Below are 22,474 nucleotides of genomic sequence, written 5' to 3' on the forward strand. Positions count from 1 at the left end.
AAGTTCTGTTTGTACGGCGTAAAGGAAGACGGGGAGGGAGGGAAGGACGGTGTCGAATGTGCTGATAATGAGAAGCGGGTTAAGAAACGCCGAAAGCCGCCTGATCCTGACGTAGAACTCACGCGCTTCCCTTTCATCTCCCATATCCCACCAACCGCTCGGGAAGGGAGGAGGGGAGTGTGCGCTCTGCGCATGTGCCGTGCCCGCTTGTCACCGCCTCAGGGCCCATTCGACTGGGTCATCGTAGAGTTCCCAGTCCTCCTCTTCCTAGAGGGGACCAGGATAGCAACGAGACACGAGGAGGGATAAGAAAATACGGAGCCACGTTGCTTCCTCTCGTAGCGATGTATTTCCGGGTGAAGGGGTCACGACCCTTATGGGGTTGAGCCCGTGATGTCTCCCGAGTGAAAGCGCCCAGCTTTGGCCTGGAGGCTTTGGGGTTGCTATGGCGACTTGAGTTGGGTCGAGCCGGGCCTGTTCAGGTTAGTTCACATTAATTAATATATTTTACAGCGGTTGAATGTAGTGAACCGCCCAGAGAACTTGGGCTATTGGGCGGTATAAAAATGTAATAAATAAATAAATAATAAATAGTGGGGTGGGGGGGGATTAATATTAGGCCCATCGAAATAAATAGACCCATCGAAATAAATAGCACTTGAACTAGTCGTGGTTAACTTGCTTCATTGAGGCGAATGCGCCCTTCCCCAACCTGGAGCCCTCCAGATGTTTTTGGGCTCTTAACCCCCATTCGCCCCAGTGGTTATTTATTTATTTATTTATTAGAACATTTATATCCCGCCCTATATCACAAGGATCTCAGGGCGGGTGTACAAATAAAACCATACACATAAAATAGAATATACAATTCTAAAACAAATTAAACCATTAATGTGTTAAAACCAATATGAAATTTTGAAACAGTAAAAACCCACTTAGAACAAGACAGTGTGCAGGCTTGGTGGATTTAGCCCTCAAAGGCTTTGTTAAAAAGGGGCCCGTGTCTTAACCTGGCAGCGAAATGAAGGCAGTCGGGCCTCCCGGGGGAGGGCGTTCCACAGCCGGGGGGCCACAACAGAGAAGGCCCTCTCCCACGTCCCACTATAGCGTATATCTGGCGTTGGCGGGGTATGGAGAAGGACTCCTCCAACAGATCTCAGGTCTGCAGATATAGGGAGAGGCGCTCCCTCAAGTATCGAGGTCCCAAGCCATTTAGGGTTGGTTAAGAATGCTGGGGCTTGAACTCCAAAACATTTGGGGGGCACGAAGTTGGGGAAGGCTTGTTTTAATAGGTCTACTCTAAGCGTAACTAAGGTCACAATCTTATGTATGTTTAGACAAAAGAAAGCTTCCATGGGGAACGTTAGGCGTTGTAAGATTATTGTTTTTTCTATCTAAACATGCATAGGATTGTGGCCTAAGTCAGAATTTAATCCTTTGTTTTGAAAGGGGAGGGCTGACATTCTTGTAAGGAAACTAAATTATGTGGAGAACTATGTACATAGGATTGCGGTCTCAGGGCAGAAAAGTACAGCAGTACAAGCCAAGTCCTCCTGAATTACCTTTGCTGGAATATCTAATGTCGTTTCCCCTTTGTCATGTGAATGCACCCTTCACGTCAACGATACACTCTCCTCTTTTTAATTGACTTAGGGATGCTTACTATGAAACTTGATTACATTTTTCATTTATTCAACTAAAGTTATCACAGTTTAAAAGAACAGCATCAATTATTTGCTAAAACATGGCATACAGAGAAGATTATGGTTCACTCATGAGACTTCATAAGAACACGGGAACTGCCTTGCTGGATCAGGACAAGGTTCATCCCTGACCAGCTAGATGCCTCTCGACAATCTCCCGGTAGGGCATCATACGGACAGCCTTTGACTCTTTCCCCTCCACTGTCTGGTACTTGAACGTATACTGCCTCTGTACAGGCAGAGCAGCTGAGCCACCTTAGGTACTGACCTCCCCCACCTCTCTTGCAGTGGTAATTTCCGTGAGATCATTGCGTGTCGCATGAAGATGTTCTCTTAACAGTCCTGAACCTATTGTCCATTACACTCTCGTGCGATGACCCCAGGTCTGAGTACTGAGAGAGGGAGCACCTCTGCTCTGTTGTGTCTACCGGCACCCGCAGCCCTCCACCACCATGTCCTGGTAGGTCTTAAGGACCACCGTGTCATGTTGATCCAGGTAGAGCATCACAATGGGACTGAGCTCTGTTGGAACACAGCATGCCTTGGGGACTTTAGAGTTTACCGAATTCAGCATGGTCTGCACCACGGCATGGCTGGAGGAGTTCATGTGGTCAGCCAGCGGGAACCTGCACTCCCCAGAGCAGTAGAAAGCGTGGTAGCCACTGGGGGCAACAATCCAGTCATTCCACCCAACCTCCTTGAAATCCACAAACAGCCGGTGTCTTCTGCACCTTGTGCTGGCCTTGGCCTTTGGCTTCAAGCTCTTGCGTCTGCTCCTCGAGGCTAAAACGTTTGTTGTTCTTCTGCCTCCTTTCTGGGTCAGTCCACCAGGTGGGCTCCTGCTTTGCCTCTTTCCATGGCTCAGGGGCTGCCCCCTTCGGTCGTGACTATAAGTGACCAGTAAAGGCCTTTCTAAAGCCCACTGAGCCTCCTCCTCTCCGAGAGAGCGTCTTGCACGAAGGGCGACCGGATCAGGCTGGAGCTCTTGGCTGCTGTTGGGGTGCTCCACTTCGACAAGAAACCCAAGGTGATGGTTCTTGCCTTCGGCTCTCTCAAAAGCAGCAGTGACATCAAAGCTCTCCCACCTGGGCTGTTCAAGAGCCAAGAATCTTCGGGTGAGGAGTCTGTTTTTGTTTCCGGAAATAGTCGGGAGATCCATAACATGGTAGACGTTGATGTGAAACCCGCGGCTCTCCTTCTGCGTGTGGTAGAGACGCAGCTCTACGGCGGTCAGCTCCTCCTCTGCAGGCAGCAAAGTGAGGTTGAACAGGATGTAAAATGAATTTCCTATGGATTCGGGGATGTGGTCCAGATCCTCTAGATGTGAAACAGAATGGAAGTTAGAAAGGAATTTGGGGCTGAGTGTATGAATACCCTTACTGGATCCCATCTAGCAGGGCCAGCATCAAGAGTAGGCAAGCCAAGAGCCGCTGCCCAGAGCCCCACACACCAGCAGGGCCCCCCGCTGACAAGAGCCACCAGGATTTGTGCCTCCTTTTCACCATTGCAACCTGCTTGTTCACTTCCTTCATGCTCCAGCCCAAACAACAGAGGTGGAGAGCCACTGGCTCTCTGCCTATCAAGCAATCAAGTGGTAAGAATGAAGAGGAGGAGGATCGCTAATAGCTGGTGACAGTGGTGGTGGTGGTAAGGTATGTTCACTGGGGGAGGCGGCCAACTGAGGTTATCTTCCCCAAGGGCCAGCGCTACCATCTAGTCCTACATCCTGTTTCCTGCTGCAGCCAGACAAATGCTTCTGGAAAGTTCACAAGCACCGCATGAAGCTCCCATGTCATTTCCACTCCCACCCCGGTATCTGGAACTCAAAAGGATTCATCGCCTCTGAAATGGGATGTTTAACCTTTGGTTTCATTTGAAGACCATTGACTTGGAGCCATACTTGGAGAAGACTTATTGAAATCAATGGAACTTGAGTTAGTTAAATCCCAAATGATTTCAATCCGTCGGGCACCTTCTGTTAGTTACGCAAATCGCTACGTCTAGAGATACTAAGAGAGCCAAGCCATCATGGAACGAGCTATTAAAGTATTAAAACCAGAAATTATTTAACAACTTCTAAAAACTAGATTGGAGTTCTGCCATGCGTGTTGCATATACCGGGGCATCCTTTTCTCTGAAGTGAAATCATTGCTCAGCACAGTGCTACAGTCAGGCTACCGTGTGATGCAATTGCCTTGCATGCTCCAGTAGGTGGCACTACTGCCCAAGGCAGCCGAACATGTGCAGCAGTGATTTTTTTTTTCAAGAAAGGTCCGCACATTCTCGAATTTGCAGTTGCGCTCAAAAATGTATTATTTTTAAAATACGCACTTCGAAATGCATCCTTTTCTTTCTTTTTTAAAAATGAATTTTCATGCTTTAGCTAATGGGGCAGGGGGAATTGTGTGCACTTTTGCTAAATGCACACTTTCCCAAGCAAAAACAAAGCAAAACCCAGGCCAAAACCAGGAGTGAGCTGAAACAGGATTGGAAGAGAATTTCAACGAGCTCAAAATTCACTGGCGCTCGCCTCCCTACTCAGCTGCTGCTTTAGCCCAATTGCCACTCTGGCAATTAATTGAAAAACCCACTTGCAAGAACAACGCGAGAGTCTCCACACCTCCCTTTTAGCAGAGCCCTGACCAAGATTTTCTAGCAGAGAAATGTTGTTTCTTGAAGCATCTTAGCATCAGGGAACTTTTGCTGCTTTTCCTCTTTAATGAGGTGAGTGCAGCCCTTGGTGTTGGGGTGGTCCGTCCTGAAACCTAGCGGATGCCAGCTTAGTGCAGTTCCAGCTATTTGCCCACCTAGCCTGGTACAGTCTTGGCCTGCCTGGCAGAGAAACTGCTTTCCCATCCCCTGACCCTTTTAACTGGAGATGCGGCTGGGGAATTGAACCCGGGACTTCCGTGTACAAAGCATGCGCTCTTCCAGCTGAGCTACAACCCCTGCCTGTCATTCAAGCCAGCCAGCATAAGCCACGTATGGCTGCCCGCCCACCTCCCCATTGCGCCCGCAGCCTTGGCGTTCTTTTTCCTTTGGGTCCCCTTCACTTTTGCTATCATCCTGGCCTTATTGCCAACCAGCCACCCCACCCCACCCCAATAGCCCGGAAGTGGGTTCTCCAGCCAGGCATGCAAATAGTGGCCTCACCAACGTGATGGAAGGTGCGCACGGTGTTAGCTCTTCCCGCTTGCTCCTCTAGGAAGGGAAGCTCCGTCTCTTTGAGGGAGGGAGGAGCCTTTCCCAAGCAGAACTGGTACAAATCCATCAGGTACTGGGGGACCACGAGCCCTGGCTTTGGTTCCGGGCGCCTTTGCAAGCCCAGGCGTCTTAACAAGATGGTTTGGAGGGCTTGGATTGGGACCTGCTTAGGGTCATGCTTGCCGGTTCTCTCGCCGGTTCCTGGAGATGCTGCCCGGGGGCCTTCAGATCCCCAGAAGACAAGAGGCATAAGTAGAATCGTCAGAACAGGCAAGTTACCAGAAACCATTGTGGAACTGGGGAAGCCGGAGAGAGAAAAAAGCGTTGGTTGGTGAATGTGGCACACAGGCAGAATTTGATTCCCGGTTTTTCCTCTCTCCCTCACTCCCCGCCTTCCCCCCCCCCCAAAAAAAAAAACATACTGTGGACTTCCCCAAGCACACAGCACCATTCCCAGACAGCATTCCCACGCTGGCTAGGAATGATGGGAGCGGGACTCCCAGCACATCTGAAGGATACCGGCTTGGGAAAAGCTAACATACAGAATCAAAGAGTACGTTCTGCCTGCAACACTGCCGTTAAAGGGAGCCTGTTAGGAAGCCGGATTGCTTTTCCATTGGTCAGAGCATTAGTGCCCCCTGCTGATAGTTAAGGAAATAGCACCCACAATGCGTGTCAGTATAGTTCAATGTTGTTCAGTTCATTGTGTCCCAATTTGCGGTAGGCTCTGTGAGTGTGAGTGTGTGTGTGTGTGTGTGAGTGTGATTAATCTCTTCCAGCACCACTTTTAATATCCGGCAGGTGGAGATTGCTGGCAAGGATTGCAGAGCAAAGGGGAAATCCAGGGGAATCTAAATAAGTTTCCTTAACCTGAGTACAAGTTCTGCTTTGCTGCTTAACATCTGCTGTGACAAGTTTAGACGTGCTCCTTTAAACCAAGTGTCCCATTATAGAGGAAGCACTCTTTTTTCTTTCTTTTTCTTTTTTCTTTGAGCTGGACTTACGAAGATTCTGTGGAAACGAGCATATGGTATATAATAGAAGGTCAAAGCCCCTGTTGACGCTTGGACCTCCCTGCTCTGCCTTGAACGTTGTTCTTTTGTCTAGATGTGTAGCCCAATCTCTTTCCAAGGTGGCCAGCAATGTCTGGTCTTTCATTCACTCTCCCCAAAAGCGTAGATGGAGAAATTGAGGCAGAGAGGACTTCCCAAATAATGCCGACAAAGTGGGCAAACGTTGCTCTTTTCTCGTGGCTGCTTTGTTTTACCTTTCTAAAAAGCCTTGACGCTGACCCCTCTTTTTGGCCAAACCCATCCCACCATCATTTATTATACCAGCCTTCCTCAACCTGGGGCGCTCCAGATGTGTTGGACTGCATCTCCCAGAATGCCCCAGCCAGCAGAGCTGGCTGGGGCATTCTGGGAGTTGTAGTCCAACACATCTGGAGCGCCCCAAGTTGAGGAAGGCTGTATTATACGGTCCCAGACCCAATGAGAAACAGTGGCAGAGATAATTAAGACTGTAAAAAACACAATAATTAATTCATTATACAGAAGGCTGAGAAATTATTAGACCATACACATGTTTAAAATGTCTAGCTCCTTCCTATCTCTCCTCTCTCATCTCACACTGTTGCCCCGCTCGTGCTCTTCGCTCCTCTGACGCCACGTTTCTCGCCTGCCCAAGGGCCTCTACTTCCCTTGCTCGGCTTCGTCCATTTTCTTCGGCTGCCGCCTGGAACGCTCTTCCAGAACATTTGCGAACTACAAGTTCAACCGCAGCTTTTAAAGCTCAGCTAAAAACTTTTCTTTTTCCTAAAGCTTTTAAAACTTGATGTTGTTCTGACTTTTATACTGTTAGTTTTACTCTACCCTGTGCCTGTTTGCATTCTCTTCCCTTGCTCCTCTGATGCCATGTTTCTCGCCTGCCCAAGGGCCTCTACTTCCCTTGCTCGGCTCCGTCCATTTTCTTCTGCTGCCCCTTACGCCTGGAACACTCTTCCAGAACATTTGAGAACTACAAGTTCAACCGCAGCTTTTAAAGCTCAGCTAAAAACTTTTCTTTTTCCTAAAGCTTTTAAAACTTGATGTTGTTCTGACTTTTATACTGTTAGTTTTACCCTACCCTGTGCCTGTTTGGTGCATTCTCTTCCCCTCCTTATTGTTATATTATGATTTTATTAGAATGTAAGCCTATGCGGCAGGGTCTTGCTGTTTTATTGTTTTACTCTGTACAGCACCATGTACATTGATGGTGCTATATAAATAATAATAATAATAATAAAACACCTGAGATCATTTTTTTGTTGTTGCAAACAACAACTTGAAATAGAAGTTGCAATTACGACGGGGAAATCGTTTTACGAGTCCTTTGTACAGAGAAAAGGAGCCTAGCCACTGCCTCGGTTGTTGGTTTGTTCATCCCTGGCCAAACCCAAGAAATGTCGTAAGTCCTTTGCAGTGATGTTTGCGGGGGCAGGGAGCAGATGGACAAAGGGGAGAGGAAGATTCTGGATTCATTGCTCTAGCCTTCGTCGCTCTGTGACATTGTGCCCTTGTAAGTCGTAAGGGTATAAGAAGCACCCTGCTGAACCGCAGACCGAGGGGCCCAGGTAGTCCAGCATTCTGTGTCCCGCAGTGGCCAACCAAGTGGCATTTGTTTGGCCGCTGTGGAATCCCACCAGTAAGACACGCGTGCCGCAGCACCCCCCAGCAACTGGTGCACACAAGCTTACTGCCTCTGATGCCAGAGATGGAATACAGCCATCAGGACCAGTAGCCACTGATCGCCTTCTGCTCCAGGAATTTGCCTAACACCTTTTAAAGCCAGCCACGTTGGCGGCCGTCGCGCTATCTTGTGGCAGCGAATTCCGCCGTTCATGCGCTGGGTGAAGCAGCATGTCCTTCCTCACGCAACGGGGTTTCCGCTGGAGGTGGGCAGGAAGACGGGTGGAGCTTCATGTGGGGCCACCTAGATGTTGGGTCCTGTCTTGAGCCGCCCCTAATCGCCGCTTGTAAAAGTATCCCCAAACGCTAGCTGTATGCTCCTCAACAACCACCTTGCTCATAAAGCCCTGAAGCGCCCTGGAAAAAGTGAAGGGTTGTATTTTGTGCTGTTGTTGACAGTGGAAACCATTACCGCCCCCGCCCCCGCCCCGGCCAAAGTACTTACTTGCAAGCGTTGAGGCTGTGGGCAAGAATCCATTTTCCCCCTTGCAAATCCCAGGGCCTTTCCTTGCAGCCTTGTGGTTCACGTCTCTCCCAGCCGCGCTGCTCGTTCTGGGTCAGCCATGCCAGGAAAGAGCCCCAGCTCACCTTATGGGCATACAGTCCTCGTTGGGAATCTCTGTCCTTCCCCGCTTGGCAAGTGAGAGAGCGCCCAGCTCCGCGCTCCTCTCCCGAGTGCCGGGGCTCTGCCCACCCTGCCTGTGGAGGTGCCGGTCTCTCTGCCTTCAGGATGTGATGTCAACCAGGCGAGGGGGCCGAGCCAGAACAAACAAGCTGTCGAGAGTCGTCGCCGCTTCACTCTCCTCTGCGGCACGGTGGCCCTTTGGGGGCTCGCTGCAGCCTTCGGTCCTGCCAAGAAAGTGAGAGTGCCGTCTGGGACACGGATCCCAGACGGGGAACAGGAGCAACTCGTAACTCCACCCCAGCCCTTAAGGGACGTCCACTTCCCCAGCGAGCACACGGGCCAAGTGTAAAAGGTGACAGAGTTGGGCCACCTCTTCCCACAATCCCCTTAGGCGAGGCAAAAGGCCTTCCAAATACCCAGAAGGCATTGCTGCTGTATGCTATAACATACAGGTGGGTTCGCTCTGGTGCCAACCCACTGGGCCCACACTTTAGCTGCCACGTACTCTGCTGCCGATGGCCCAGTGCTGATGCTTATCAATCACACGACCCCCCAAAAAAGGACTCTGTCCACCCAAACACTTCCCAAAACGTGGCTCTCCATCCTTGGCGTGGGGCGTACTTCACCGCGTTTTTGTCGCTGCAAGTCTGCCAAAAGCATTTATGTGCCTAGAGTCAAAGCTAGCTTTTACATTAAACGACTTGACGTCTTTTCTTCTTTTCCCTTCTCCAAAGTGACACACGTGCCTCTCCCCAGGTCACGTTCGCACAGTAGCAAAGGCGAGCCTCGCCGGAAAAACAGCACCCACCCGCCCTGCAGCCAGGTTCTTATCAGGCCAGCTGGAGGGAGCTTCCAAGGGCCAGGGTTTCCTCTGCCGCCAGACAGCACGCGTCGGGACTGAGCTGTCTGTGGAAAGAGCGCATAAACAGGGCCGAGGAGGAAACCTGGCGGTCATCACCCAGACCAGGCGCTTGGAACAAACACGCCGCACAGGAATGTGGCCTCATCGGGAACCTGGGGAGGGTTGCCGTGGTGGTGGAGGGGGAGGTAATCTCCACTCAGACTCAAACCTGCGGCATTTCCTCCCGGAAGCCCAGCCGTGTTTTCCAGCAGAGGCTGAAAAAACGTTTTGCCTGCGGGTAACGATTGTGCACGTTAACCCTGGTGGCCTTTGCTACGGAATCATTTTCCCTCAAGGCCTGGAGCCCACTGTTACTTTGGCTGCCGGCAGACATAGTCGGGGACCCTGTGTGTAAACCAGGGGTACCCAACCCATGGAGGGTTGGATACCCCAAGCTCTTTTTAGCCGCCTCCAAAGACCTCCAGCCACCGCCGTGGAAACCACGGCAACCGTAACGCAGGGCAAAGTGTGGCAGTGAAGCAACCGTTGGCCCAGAGCGCTGCTTTGCTGCCACGAACGGTGGTGGTATTAAGCAGCGGTCAGGCCAAGGCTTCTGGGACAGGCTTCCCCAGCGACACCAGAGCCGCCAGCTTCACTGCTTCCATGTTGACGCAAAAGCAATGTCCATGGTGTTGCGAGGAGCGGAGCCGAGCTTCCTTCTCCCTCCGGTGACTTGAAGCGTCACCCCTACCCCTGAGAGTGTGTGTGTGTGTGTGCGCACGCGAGGGCAGCTTCCGGACCCACTAGCAACACTGGATTTGATCCTCCAAGCCAGCAAGGTTGTGCGCCCCCCTGTGTAAACAAAGCTCTCTAGTTACTCCGCGTTCTCCTGAGCAGGATCTTGGCCTCCAGCTCCTCTTCCGCATTCTGCGAAAGCTTGGAGTGCACTAATGAGGCCGGAACATTGTAGTTTTGGTGGAATTTCGGGAGAGAGATTTAATTAATAAATTACCAACACTCTTTTCCATGGCGCATGGGTCCGTTTTGATGTCTGTGCTACAGGGAGATTCCTGTGGCACCCCAGGTTGTAAAATCAGCAGAGAGGAGAGCTCTGTTGGTTTCCTCCCGATGCTTCAGTGAGTGCGCCAAGCCTGTGATCATGGGGTCCTTCCCCCATATCCTGCAGGGCTTCAGGGTGCTAGGGTAGCATTTCCCAAATTAAAACTGAGCACAGCCGGCTCTCTCACACCTCACATTTTCTTTTTTCTTGCCCGCAGACGAAGCGAGCCGTTCCGTCTCTCAAAGAGTCTCTGTTGGGGGTCGCACCTGCTGACTGGAAAGAGGTAAGCTTAGAATGTACAGGGGTGCAACGGGCAGCCTCTTTTAGCGACGACCATTTTCCTGCGTCGTTCCCTTGAGAACGGCTGCTCCAATCACAGCAGCTCCATTGATGTGGCGGAACTGCACCCGGTGGAGGCAGACCGCAGCGGGGAATTGTGCAATGGGCAGTCTGGTGCATGGGTGGGTTCTTCGGGCCTTATTTCTCATAACAATAGTGCATCCGGCCTTGCCCTTTTGGAATTATTCTCCTTAGGGAAATATCTGCCCTAAAAGCTCAAATGCATTGAGCTGTCATGGCTGGAAACACAGCCCTCTTAGGAGAGACTGAAAGAACTGGGCCTGTTTAGCCTTGAGAAGATTGAGGGGAGACATGATAGCACTCTTCAAATACCTAAAAGGTTGTCACACAGAGGAGGGCCAGGATCTCTTCTCGATCCTCCCAGAGTGCAGGACACGGAATAATGGGCTGAAGTTACAGGAAGCCAGATCCCGGCTGGACATCAGGAAAAACTTTCTGACTGTTAGAGCAGTGTGACAATGGAACCAATGACCTTAGGGAGGTGGTGGGCTCTCCCACACTAGAGGCAGCTGGACAGCCACCTGTCAAGGATGCTTTAAGGAGGATTCCTGCATTGAGCAGGGGGTAGGACTCAGTGGCTTCATAGGCCCCTTCCAGCTCAACTATTCTATGATCCTCCCATTTCAAGGAACACTGGGAATTCCACATCACTAAGGGAGTTAAGATTTTCTGGTAGGGCTTTCCCCAAACGGCAAGTCCTCGGATACTGTGGGGAGGAAGCAGTGGCAGCTAAATAAGATTTTAGGACTTCTAACGTTCCGTCGTGTAGGCAAGCCACAACTCGAAGCTCAAGCCTCTGACTTCAGCGTCCATTTCTTGCCCAGCCCAGCCGCTTGCTCCCGTTCGCACTGGGTTGTCCTTGGCTGCAGCCGACTATTTCTCCAGTTCGCCGTGGAAAACATCCTCTCTGCCGCTGACCCTGGGCTTGGCCACCTGCCAGAGGGGATGTTGGCACAGCGAGGGAGCGTCAAGTTGGTGCCGCCGCTGTCCAAAGGGAAAAATAGGCTGTCCTTGCGCAGCAACACTTCCTGTTTACTGGCCTACAAGCTCTTGTTAACCCTCTGCTGCCCAAGGGACCTGCCGTCTCTTTCTGCGGTAGCAGGCAGCGTCCCCAGCTACCCAGGTGCCTTTCTCACATGCCCAACGTCCTTGGTAAAGGGCAGGAGATGTTGGGTGTTGTAGCCCAGCACATCTAGAGGGCTCTAAGTTGGGGGAGCTGACCTAGAAGACGGTGGGTGAAATTTGCGGGGTCATTTAGGGTCACGGCCAAAACCGTGACCGTTCGAAGTCTGCAGGCCGGTTTACGGGTCAAGTCTCTGTAAACCTGCAAGATCCTTTTCAGTGTAGAACTTGAGAGTGGGTACGGTTTTCTTTTAAAATAGCCACGGTTGTAGCCGCCAAAGGGAATTTAAGACACTGATTCAGTAAGCTTTGGAAGTCAAGGAGATTTGGTACGCTCAAGTGAGGGGAAAACAAAAAAAAAATCCTTACTGAAAATAAAACATGTACTAAAAAGGCAAGCTTTTCTGAATAGTTCCTAGCAGTGTTGAGACACGAACAAAGACACAACGTTCAATATATATGTATGTGTGTGTGTGTGTGTATTTTCTGTGCCAGCAGAGATGTAAAATGAAGGTGCCGGTTGCTGTCATTCGTCTGCCCCGCGGGCCCGATGGATCAAGCCGGGGCTTTGATCCCAACTCGCTTCGTTTCCAAGCGCTGGGCCCTGCCAGCCTCTCCTCTGCCATCCCCGGGAACGCAGCGGACCTGGAGCAGGAGCAGCAAGGCCGCGTGGCGCTAAGGGAGCGCTACCTACGCAGCCTGTTGGCCATGGCCGGACGGCCCGTCAGCTTCGCCATGTACGAGAGGGTCAACGTCACGGCCTTATTCGGAGCCTCCGACATTGACATCCTGAACTTCCAGGTCTCCGAGCTACAGACGCCGCTGGGCGTTCAAAGGGAGGCCCTCCTCCGCTGTTCAGACATCATTGCTTACTCCTTTGAGCTCTGAGGGCTTCTCCTTGCGGCGTCCTTTTTGATAATAAAACATGTTACTGACAAGCTTCCGGTCCTTTGCGGGTTTCTGAGCAACGGAGACTCTGGTGTGTTTGGAGTACTTGTTCCTGCTAGAGGCTGCCTGGTGTGTCTCTGTGCAACTCCCTGCTCTACGTTTGCCTCCTCCCAATCAGATCTGGGCTGTGTGTAGAGGGAACCATAGGAAAGCGGACAGGAGCAGTGCGTTGCACCAATCCAAAGGCCTAACTCAGGCCGCGTTCTGTTCCCACAGTGACCAACTGGATGCCTGTGGTGGAGCCCGCCAGCAGAGCCGGGACACAAAACATATCCCTGTGGTTCAGGATTCCAGCTGCTCCGTTCCATTCTCCCCTGCCCCCATCCCAAACAGCGTTCTGTGGCCACTGAACCCCTTCAGTTGCCATTGGCCTGTTTTTCCGTAAAGGTTGGGGTTCCCCCCCAAAAAACCTCCCCCTTCCTCCCTCGTGTGACTGGACGATGCCATTTTGGCCCCCAGTCTGCACACTGGAAAATAAACAGAATTGTTTTCGTTTGGACCAGGGTAAGCGGATGATTGGTTTCCACTACTGCAGCAGCAAAGCAGCCTCGTGAGTCTGCCTGAGGCACAGCCCTGAATCCTTTCCTATACGCTGTTTTATAGCATATAGGAAAGGATAGTTTAAGGCAACCTTCCAAACACGTTGGACGGGCTGGCTGGGCCATGCTGGGAGTTGTAGTCTAACACATCTGGAGGGCCCTGGGTTGGGGAAAGCTGCCTTAAGGGAAAGGCACACTCATGTTGGACCACAGCTCTAGCTCTGGTTTTTTTACCCTTTTTGTGACCTGCAGTGCCGTTCTGCTTGGTTCATAGGATCACCGGCTCCTTGGGTGTTAAAATGTAAGATATAGAAAAGTAAAATTATGTTAATGGCCAAGTTAATACCCAAGGCCACGGTGCTAAGGAGGATTTACAGGGCAGGGAATAGCCCTCAGTCTGTTTTATCCAGTGGCTGACTAACTGGAAAAGGCGATCGCTCAGTGTTCAAACACAGCCGAAGATCCCGGATACGGGCAGCGAAAGGCTCTCAAGCTAATCACAAAAGTCTACGGCTTGCAGCCTTGGGAGAGCCATTACAAGCCAGGGCAGGCAACTCTGGGCTCAGTGGATGCAGTCTTTCAGATGGGTTATTGGCCATGCTGGCTAGAAATGATGGGTGTTGTAGTCCAACCTTTCTGGACTACAACAACAGAACACCAACTACGGGGTGGGAGAGAAGCAAGAAATACGTAATAGATGTCTACTGTCCTAGGAGGAGGAGAAGCAGTCTGCACTCAATTCCTCCACATCATTTTATAAAGCGCCATCTTTCCACCTCGCCTTTTTCCCCTGCACCAAAAGTGCATCAAGCTCAGCAGTGAATCCGCAGGAGTTCCTGCGGGTGCCATCGGCCACGGTCTCAGAGCGTTGAGGTGCAAGGAATGGAGGCACTGGGGAAATTGTCAAAGAGAACAAAATAATTACAAGAAGGCTCTTCTTGTCAAGAGGCAACCACTTTTAATTTTTAATTTTTACAACTTAAAAACAAAACCAGCAATGTACAGCATTATTACACAGCGGGATTACACGGGGCCTGGTGAACCAGTGGGGCGGGAGGTTGCCAGCGCAGCACCGTGCCGGGAAGAACCTCTAGTGCCGGTAATGAGGGCTCCGGGATCGGGAGCGTGAGTGCCTGGGGGGAGGCAGAAACAGCAGCCGATTTAGAACAGAGGTGCACATCAATGAGATCCAGGTTGCCCTGGTGTTCATAAGCACTCGTGAGGGCCCACGCAATGCCGCGGGCGAAAGGAGAGTTCATTGCATTGCTGAGCCACAGAACTCACAGCCTGGAAAGTCTCTGGCTCAGTTTGCACAACACAATAACCACAGGTGGTTTTAAAGCTGTGGTTTGAGGTGTCTTCTGAACACAGCCCAGCTTTCTGGCTTAACCACTGCGGTTAAAGCCAGGGTTTAAGGTGACTTCTGAATGGGGTCAATGGCAAGTTGAATGGTCAACGGTTGGTATTTGTGACATCTCTCGGGCAAAACCCACCATGGTTGACTTTTTCAGCAAAAAACAACCACTGGAGAAACACAACCAGCTGCATTGTTGACTAGTCGCACAACCGGTGGTTATTGTGTTGTCCGAACTGAGCCAGTGGCGTTTGCGACCCGCCAAGTGGACTTTTTCGCCTGGCTACGGAGTTCCTGGGCAAGAGTGGCCCAAACCGTGCTAGCTGCTCTGCTACAGCCGGCACAACTCACAGAGGCTGCTGGGATAGCACTGGGAGGACTGAAGGAAGAGAGGGGGGGCGCTGTGTCAATCAAATGATGGGCTGTCTACGAATCCACTCAACGCGAGCCTCAACCACCCAGTTGTGTGGGGAATGCCCACAAAAACAGCCACCGTGAGTTGACTACTCCACCCACCGGACGCAGCCTCTGTCTGTGGCTAATGTATTTTACAGGGCTGTTGAGCAGATAAAAATGGGGGAAATCCCATCCCATATATGATGCACCAGGGCCACTGGAGGAAGGTCGAAGTAAAGGCCAACACCCAAGTAGTTATCAGCCATTACAACTACGTCAGCAGCTGAAGAGCATCTGCGGCCTGCAAGATGTCGCAGGTTGGTCTCCAGCGTAGCTGCCCTAGTTCACAAAGGCATCCCCCCTCTCTCCGTCTCTGGTCCACGTTGGCTCCTTTGGCAACATGCCTCCTCCTCCTCACACCACCCCCACCCCGCACACTGGATAAAGAGAAACACGTTTTACCTCCTTGAAGAGCTATATTCTCGACCTGCAAGAGAAATTGCGGAGGGGACATTGTGAAGGACAGTCAACATGGCGGTACTCTTGCTCTATTAGTTTTGCTCAGTTTGGCTTCGGCCTTCTGGGCCGGGAGGATGGAGTTCAGAGAACATTCCTTAGAGCTGGTCTCACAGTTTAGATCATTGGTGGCGCCAAGCCCTCCCTGTCTTGTGGGAGTAACACCTGTGTGGGTTATCAGTTTAGCTCGAGTAGTCAAGGCCGTACTAATTGGAGTGGTGGTCGGTGCCAGCTGGGAAACGGCCTGACAAGGGAGGGAGAGCCAAGGATCTGAGAGGCGCCTGGGATTGGCTAGCGCGAGTCATGAGACCTGTCAGCCTGGGAAGAGATAAAGGAGTGGGCAGCCAGGGGCCAGCCATCTTCCCTGGACTTGTAAGTGCGTGGGTGAACGCTTGGGCTCTAGCTAGGTTTTTTATGTTCAAGAGTCTGGAGGTTCCAGGGGAATCTATTTGCCTTAGGGCATGGTTCTGGGTTGGGTTAGTCTTTAGTGGAACTGTTTGTTGTGAAGTGTGGTTTTAACCTGTGAATCCTTTTCTTGTGTAAAGCCTGTTTTTAAAGTATTGTTCCAACTTTCCCCCTCCCCCTTTTTAATATTTTATTGTCTGTGTCTTTCTGTGTTCGACTGAAGCCTTACGTGTTAGTCTAGACTTTTTATTAAACTGCTTCAGTCCTTAAACGTGTGTGTGTGTGTGTGTGTGTCTTATTTCCCCAGAGGGCTGGCTTGGACAGGAGTGGGGCGAGGATTATCCGGGGAATTGGATGTTTGGCCCGGGAGCCTACCCTGCAGGGTGGTTAGGTCAACCCTAAACATCCTTTACAAAAATTAAAACATTCCAAAATACATCTCCAAAGTGGAGATCTAATTATGGCTTTTGGGGGTAAATTCCTTCTAGGAATCATGAGGGTCCATGTTTTTTGTGCCAAGACAAAAACTGGTAAGTACCAGACCTGTGATTTTTATGTTTGTAGACATCATGGAAGGTTTAATTTTATGGGTGGGGGGAGAACCCCATGTAAAAATCATGCAAATTGATGAGGATCTGTTTTAACTCTACTGGATCAGAATTCTACACAAGCCCCAAAGAACAGCTGTGTGTGTGAGCGTGTGTGAGCGAGCAAGCGTGTGTGTGAGAGAGAGAGAGTGCGCGTGTGTGTGTGAGCGTGCATGCTTTCTACATCCTTTGTCGCTCCACTTTCCCTCTTTCCCATTCCTCCACCTTCCAAGGCCTTTCCATCCCCCCGGATGCCAGGCAATGCATTTTGGGAGATCTTAGAGGGCCGCCCCCTGCCAAGGAACTGCTGCCTGCGTGCCTGAGGATGGCTTGCGCGGCACTTCAGGGTGACGAACGGAGGGCAGACCTACCCAGAGCGAGACCTCACAGCATTTCGCAAGCCGTGGCAAAGCCGCCGACGCGACAAGCTGGGCCAACCCCTTCTGAAGCGTGCAAGAGGCGTAGCTACTTTGGCCAAGAGAGCTCTACCTCTTCACGCTAGATCCCCCACCTGTGCAGGAGCCTTGCTGTCAGGAGTCCCCAAAGAAAAGGTACAATCCTTCCCCCCCCTTCCCCTTTTTCTCCACCCCAAAGCAGCCCTGAGAACTCACTGTAACGCGGGGAAGGCGAGCGGCTTTGGCGGCTGTACTGTCGCTCCCACTCCTCTCGCTCCTTTTCCCGGCGCTCGCGCTCCCTGCAGAGGAAAAAGCCGGAGATTAACCCAGACCGGAAACCAACCCGCTCCCTCCCCCACCGCGACCCCCACCGCTCCACGCCGAGGGGACAAGGAAAAAACCCCCCAAGAGGCATTACTTCATCCGGATCTTCCGAGCCATGGCACGCAACTCATCTTCTCGCTCCTGGAAGAGAGGAGATGGTGCCCTGGTCAGTGGAATGGCGAGGGGGGGCGGGGCGGCTAGGCCAGGGTGGCAAAACCAACCGCGGCCTCGTAAAAGGCCAACTCCCACATCTGGGCAAGGGACCGCGCATCCCCGCAGCAGGGATGCATTTGGCAATGAGGGGACGCCAATTCTGCAACTGGAATAAAACGATACAGATTGGAATTCCCAGACTGCTGATTGCTTGGGGATTACGGCGTTGGTAACGCGGCATCTAGCAGGTCTTTCTGCTCCTGTTCCTCAATGGGCAGCGATCGGGGAACCCTTCCTGATTCAGCCTGCCAGTAACCGATGCTTAAAGGTGCTCCGATGTTTTGCACAGCCACGCAAACTTGCACGCAGTCTTGTTTTGCCAGTCACCCAGAGGGGGCGGGGGAGGGTGACACGCAGTGAAGTCCACAGGGACATCCTCTCTATTGAGCCTGGCTTCTGCGGACGATTGCCCGTTCAGTTACAAGCATATCTTTGCAACTGCGAGGCCTAGAACCTCAATTAAACGCAACAAAACCAGAGCTCCGGGTCTCCCGAACGCTCTGTCCTGCACTCAGGGCTGTATTCTGTGTGTTGCAGTACCTGCAAAGCCTCGGTTACAATGCCAAATACCCTCCATCCGGTGCATTTACATCTCACTTTTGTTCCGTGATGGCAGCCAAGGAGGCATGCGTGGAGTTACCCAGGCAGTCTCACCCAGGCCCTGACCAGACCCAGGCCTGCCCTCAGACCTGTCTCTCCCACCCACCACCCGTCCCTAAGAGCTTCTCAGAGACAGAATTTAGCCCTCAGACAGAGGCTTTGCATCCTTGCGCCGGACCACGGCGTTTCCACGGTGATAATACCTGCCTTCTCCAAAACCACACGCAGAAGGAGAGGCAAACGGAACCAGATCCGACTGCCCGGTTCTTGCTCCAAAAACACTCACTTCACCAAACACTCTCACAACCAACGACTGTACATCCTACCTAGCGGGGGCACGTTCCGGCTCTACGTTAATTTATTGCGCTCGGAGAAATGGGGTCTTTCTAATAGCAGAATTCCGCGCCTGCCGGGTTACCTGTCTTTCGTGCTCCTGTTGCATCATCTTCTCCTGGGCAGCTTTTTTATCTGCTTTAACTGAAGAGGCAGAGCAGTGAGGTGAGCCAGTGAGGCAGCACAAATGGAAAGGGGGGGGAGGGAGGGGGGGAGGGGGCAGCGCTGCTTTCAGCCACGCGCCCCACACAGGCACAGGGATGCTTACACTGCCGGTTAAGCGCCTTCTGCATGCGCAGCCTCAGTTTCTCCTGCGGCGTCAGCTTTGGCTATAAGCGGAAGGTAAACAGAAAGGGGTTAAGGGCTTGCACCACGCCCTGAGTTGGCAATCCAATTGGGGTCTGAAGGAGGGGGCGGACGTGGGAAGAGAAGGACCTCGGGAAAGACAACCTTACGAATAAAAGTATTAGAGCAGATCAACTCAGATTTCGAACGGACGACGACGAGGGGGCCGTCAACTAAGCACCCACCCACCCTGCTAGGAAGAAACCGGAAGATTTTACATTCTAGGGGACTCAAAAGGGGCCACCCTTCCCCCCCCCCGAAAGGAGGAGCACATACAATCCGTGGGGAGCCGGTTGAGATCAATGCACCCGTTGGCCTGCAATTATCAAGAGCCAGGCCCTTGACTTGAAGGGAATGGGGGGGGGGGGAAAGGAGGATTGTTCCAGGTGTTGATGAGGAAGCTGGAGTTTGTGGCAAGGGAAAGCCACCTTAGGCAACCCCAATTGAGCGTCCTCAAGAATAAGAAATGCAAGTAACCAGCGTAGACACAGTGCTAAAATCCATTCCATTGCTCAAACGCCAAAAAAAGGGGGGATAACACAGCCACTTGCCTGGGGTAAGAACCCCCTGCAGGCAACCAAGGCCGTCATATCTTGATTGAATGTTTGCTCCCTCCTTTTCAGGCCATTCTGTGCCAAAGACGACTAGCAAATACAACTTATGGAGAAGGTGGCCAGTTAAAAAAAAAAAGAAAAAAGTGGGACTAGTGATTTTTGTAAAACTGGGTTGCGTATTGTTTTCACCCGCTGGTGCAACTTCGCCACGGCTTCCTGGGGCTTGATTAATCCTCATGAGCGACGCCATGGGTTTTCCCAAAATCCAGGAACAAGCAGCTTGGGGTTCCTCCAAGGCAGCTTTCCTCAACCTGGGGCGCTCCAGATGTGTTGGACTACAACTCCCAGAATGCCCCAGCCAGCTGGCTGGGGCATTCTGGGAGATGCAGTCCAACACATCTGGAGCGCCCCAGGTTGAGGAAGGCTGCTCTAAGGGCACCGGTTATTACACACCATGGTTAAAACCATGACAATCCTAGCTCTTAAGAAAAGGAAGAAACCCTAACGTTCGAGCACGCATGGCTGTCAAAACAAAGCCAGAGGATAAGACACGAGCGAACAAGGCCCCACTGCATTGGGCTTCTGAAATCCAGTTATCAAGGCCGATGCCACTTCTTCAGATATGAATCACAAGTGTAGCGGAACACCATTCCTGCGAATGAAAACATGCAAACGGCGTGCGCTTGAAGCAGGGATGCGTTTCTGCAGTCAGAGCTAGAAAAGTCCAAGGCGCTTCGCTTCCTAGACTTCAAAGCATCACCCCCCGCTTCCTCCTCGGAATCAAAGGCATTTTCAGTCCTGGAGAGGACAGGATGCCAGAGATGAGATGCTTCAATCCTAAAATCTGGAGTATTTCTCCTCCAGCCCTGTCTCCAGCCAACTGACTCACAAGACAGTTTTGTCTCGCTCAGTGCCGAGTAAGACATCCACTCCTGAGCGAGACCCTCGGCAATTGCCACAGGATCAGGCCCCGTTATTAGTTCAGTCGGTGTTCCGAAGGAAAAGGACCCTGGGTATCAGCTGGGCTGACCTCTCAGGGACTAGGAGATTGGAGAAAAGGCGTGCTTGGGTCCAGGTCTGTCTCAGTCGGGAGGCAAGCAAGGAGGATTTTTTGCGCACGTGTGCCACAGGGAACAACGCCACTCAACCCCGCCCGCCTTTCATTGTTCAGGTGGAGAAGTCACAACCTTCTCCAAGTGAGTTGGGTAAATCTCGATGATAAGGGGTGGGGAAATGCAAGGGTTTGGCAGCTGTCTTATCGAACCAATGGACAACTTAGCCAACTCGTCATCTGTGTGCCCAGCCGAGGAAGAGGCAGCGCACAATGTGATGGAGGAGAACATGGGTCCACGGGTCAATTCTTACTTGGACCACGCAGTGTCTGCTGGTCTTGCCATCAAGGACGACTAGTTGGATCTCAGTCTGTACCAGCAAGGCACTTAAGCAGGAGTGGTGCATCCTCACAATCACTAAACATACACTACTTTTGCCTTAAGTGTTAATATATCCCATATCTGCATTGCTGGCTTGGTACATTTTAGGGTTAGGGCAAAACGGAGGATTCTAATAAAAAGGAAACGTAGACCACAGCCTCCCTCAACCTGCTGCCCTCCAGATGTACTAGATTGCAACTCCCACAATGCTCAGCGGCTGGGAAAAGGCTGCCGCAGGGGCCGGGCGAAACTGAAGTCTCAGCTCACACTTGGCCCCAAACCAAAGGCTCATTTGCACAACCACCGCAAAAAAAATTAAGGATCTTCTCCTCATGGTTCCTCCCCTTGCAAACCTAGTTGAAGGCTCACTAGGGAGACTGCAAGGCAGGCCTAGAGGCATCTCGGACACTTCATAGTTAAACTGGTGTACGCTTGCAGTGTAAATGCGGTGTTAGGATCTAGTAGTGTGATCAGGGCCGGACTCTTGCAGGCAGGCACAGCCATTTGATTACAAAAAAAGAAAGCCCTATGGCACAGTAAAGGCGAGTGCATTGTGGCCCTACAAAAAGTTCCCCCAACCTGATAACCTTTGAGCAGGTGTTTCTTGCAACAGATGTGACAGGATTACCCTATGCCTCTTCACACAGCGCAGAGTTAAATTATGGAACTCACTACCACAAGATGTAGTGATGGCCAACCATTGGGATGGCTTTAAAAAGGGACTGGATCAATTCCTGGAGGAGAAAGCTATCCATGGCTACTGGCCCTGACGGCTATGTGCTACCTCCAGTATGTGAGGCAGTAAGCCTGTGTGCCCCAGTTGCTGGGGAACATGGGTGGGAGGGTGCTGTTGCACCATGTCCTGCTTGTGGGTCCCTGATCAAAAGCTAGTTGGCCACTGTGAACAGTGCTGGGCTAGATGGACCCTTGGTCTGATCCAGCAGGGCTGTTTTTATGTTCTTATGAATTTGTCACCAGTCGAGGACTCTCAACTGACGGCGTGAACACTGGAAAGTATCACAGGCAAGTTCTGATTGGGAGATGTGGAAATTCTACCTCGTTGCCCACATACACATATGCAAGACACCGCTCGGTGCTGCAGCGAACGAGCCTGCCACGGGTGAATGAGCCCAACCTTTTTCTCATTTCGAGATTCCCATACACCCGTGCTGCGGTAGTGCAGACCAGGGAGCCCTCTCCCATTCCCACGATGCACTTCCATATAAATAACCCATGTCAAGATGAACAGCTGGGAAAGTGGCCCTTTCACCATCACCCCTTTCCACTTTTCATGCAGCTCCAGATTTGTCACTGCATTGCAGGGGCGTGCCAGGACACCAAGGAAAACGGCCCCAAAGGCACGTCCGGTGTTAAGAATCTCATGATAATTGCCTGGGCAAGCCCAATTTAAGGGAACCGTGTCGACGACGCTGCTAAAAGACAAGAAAACACACTTTTGCAATATGCCCTAGAACCGCTTCCTACAACCTAGTGCCCTCCAGATGTGTTGGACTACGGCTCTTATGATCCCCAGGCCAGGGATGAAGGGAGGGCCCCCGGGTTGGGGAAAGCAGCCTTGTTTATGTGGCCTTACATCTGCAGAGGAGGGGAAATCGGGAATTTGTCGCACTATTTGTTTTGATGCTCTAGAAGGGAGAGGTTTCATGTCTGCTCCCTGAGCTGTTGAAGAGCTGCAAGCGTTTGGTCAGGCCTACCGAAACGTTGTTTGTTTTTCCTGGCAAATCCGACCAAGGAGATCAGCCAGAAAGTGGCTCTTTCGGCATTAGTCCCGGCCAAAGCCAGACGAAGTTTTGCAAACACCCACATGCTCAACTTGTTACTCGGACAAATTATCTCCGTGGAGCATAAGCCCGTGGTTTTGACTGCACTG

The 22,474-nt window shown here is 51.6% G+C and overlaps 3 protein-coding genes across 7 annotated transcripts in view; 1 reads left to right on the forward strand and 2 right to left on the reverse strand.

Moving 5' to 3' along the window:
* Nucleotides 1-367: 367 nt before the first annotated feature.
* Nucleotides 368-12,579, forward strand: GEMIN7 (gem nuclear organelle associated protein 7). Of its 2 annotated transcripts, none has more exons than XM_063139934.1 (3): nucleotides 368-482; nucleotides 10,377-10,442; nucleotides 12,137-12,579. In XM_063139934.1, the coding sequence occupies exon 3, from the start codon at nucleotides 12,149-12,151 to the stop codon at nucleotides 12,527-12,529; it is 381 nt and encodes a 126-aa protein (XP_062996004.1). In that variant the 5' UTR covers nucleotides 368-482; nucleotides 10,377-10,442; nucleotides 12,137-12,148; the 3' UTR covers nucleotides 12,530-12,579. The 2 variants fall into 2 exon arrangements, with proteins under 2 accessions (XP_062996004.1, XP_062996003.1); XM_063139933.1 differs by having other exon boundaries at nucleotides 370-482; nucleotides 12,140-12,579.
* LOC134408002 (bone morphogenetic protein 2-like) lies at nucleotides 1,672-8,665 on the reverse strand. 2 transcript variants are annotated; one of them, XM_063140057.1, is made up of 3 exons: nucleotides 8,079-8,665; nucleotides 4,857-5,203; nucleotides 1,672-3,020 (listed from the first exon to the last, which is right to left on the reverse strand). In XM_063140057.1, the coding sequence occupies exons 2-3, from the start codon at nucleotides 5,194-5,196 to the stop codon at nucleotides 2,128-2,130; spliced, it is 1,233 nt and encodes a 410-aa protein (XP_062996127.1). In that variant the 5' UTR covers nucleotides 5,197-5,203; nucleotides 8,079-8,665; the 3' UTR covers nucleotides 1,672-2,127. The 2 variants fall into 2 exon arrangements, with proteins under 2 accessions (XP_062996127.1, XP_062996128.1); XM_063140058.1 differs by lacking the exon at nucleotides 8,079-8,665 and having other exon boundaries at nucleotides 4,857-5,256.
* A 1,484-nt stretch (nucleotides 12,580-14,063) lies between the features above and the next one.
* CLASRP (CLK4 associating serine/arginine rich protein) overlaps nucleotides 14,064-22,474 on the reverse strand; it is a 28,891-nt gene continuing 20,480 nt past the window's right edge. For 2 of the 3 annotated variants that reach the window (XM_063139718.1, XM_063139717.1), the window contains exons 17-22: nucleotides 18,520-18,580; nucleotides 18,337-18,395; nucleotides 17,200-17,246; nucleotides 16,998-17,080; nucleotides 15,341-15,365; nucleotides 14,064-14,261 (exon numbers count right to left, since the gene is read on the reverse strand). In XM_063139718.1, coding sequence (XP_062995788.1) covers nucleotides 14,219-14,261; nucleotides 15,341-15,365; nucleotides 16,998-17,080; nucleotides 17,200-17,246; nucleotides 18,337-18,395; nucleotides 18,520-18,580 — 318 coding nt within the window. In that variant the 3' untranslated portion in view covers nucleotides 14,064-14,218. Of the gene's footprint in view, nucleotides 14,262-15,340; nucleotides 15,366-16,997; nucleotides 17,081-17,199; nucleotides 17,247-18,336; nucleotides 18,396-18,519; nucleotides 18,581-22,474 lie in introns of those variants that run through there. The other variant, XR_010026064.1, reaches the window with a different exon arrangement.

This window comes from Elgaria multicarinata, chromosome 13 (assembly GCF_023053635.1).
Source record: "Elgaria multicarinata webbii isolate HBS135686 ecotype San Diego chromosome 13, rElgMul1.1.pri, whole genome shotgun sequence".
In the NCBI taxonomy this organism is placed as follows: domain Eukaryota; kingdom Metazoa; phylum Chordata; class Lepidosauria; order Squamata; family Anguidae; genus Elgaria; species Elgaria multicarinata.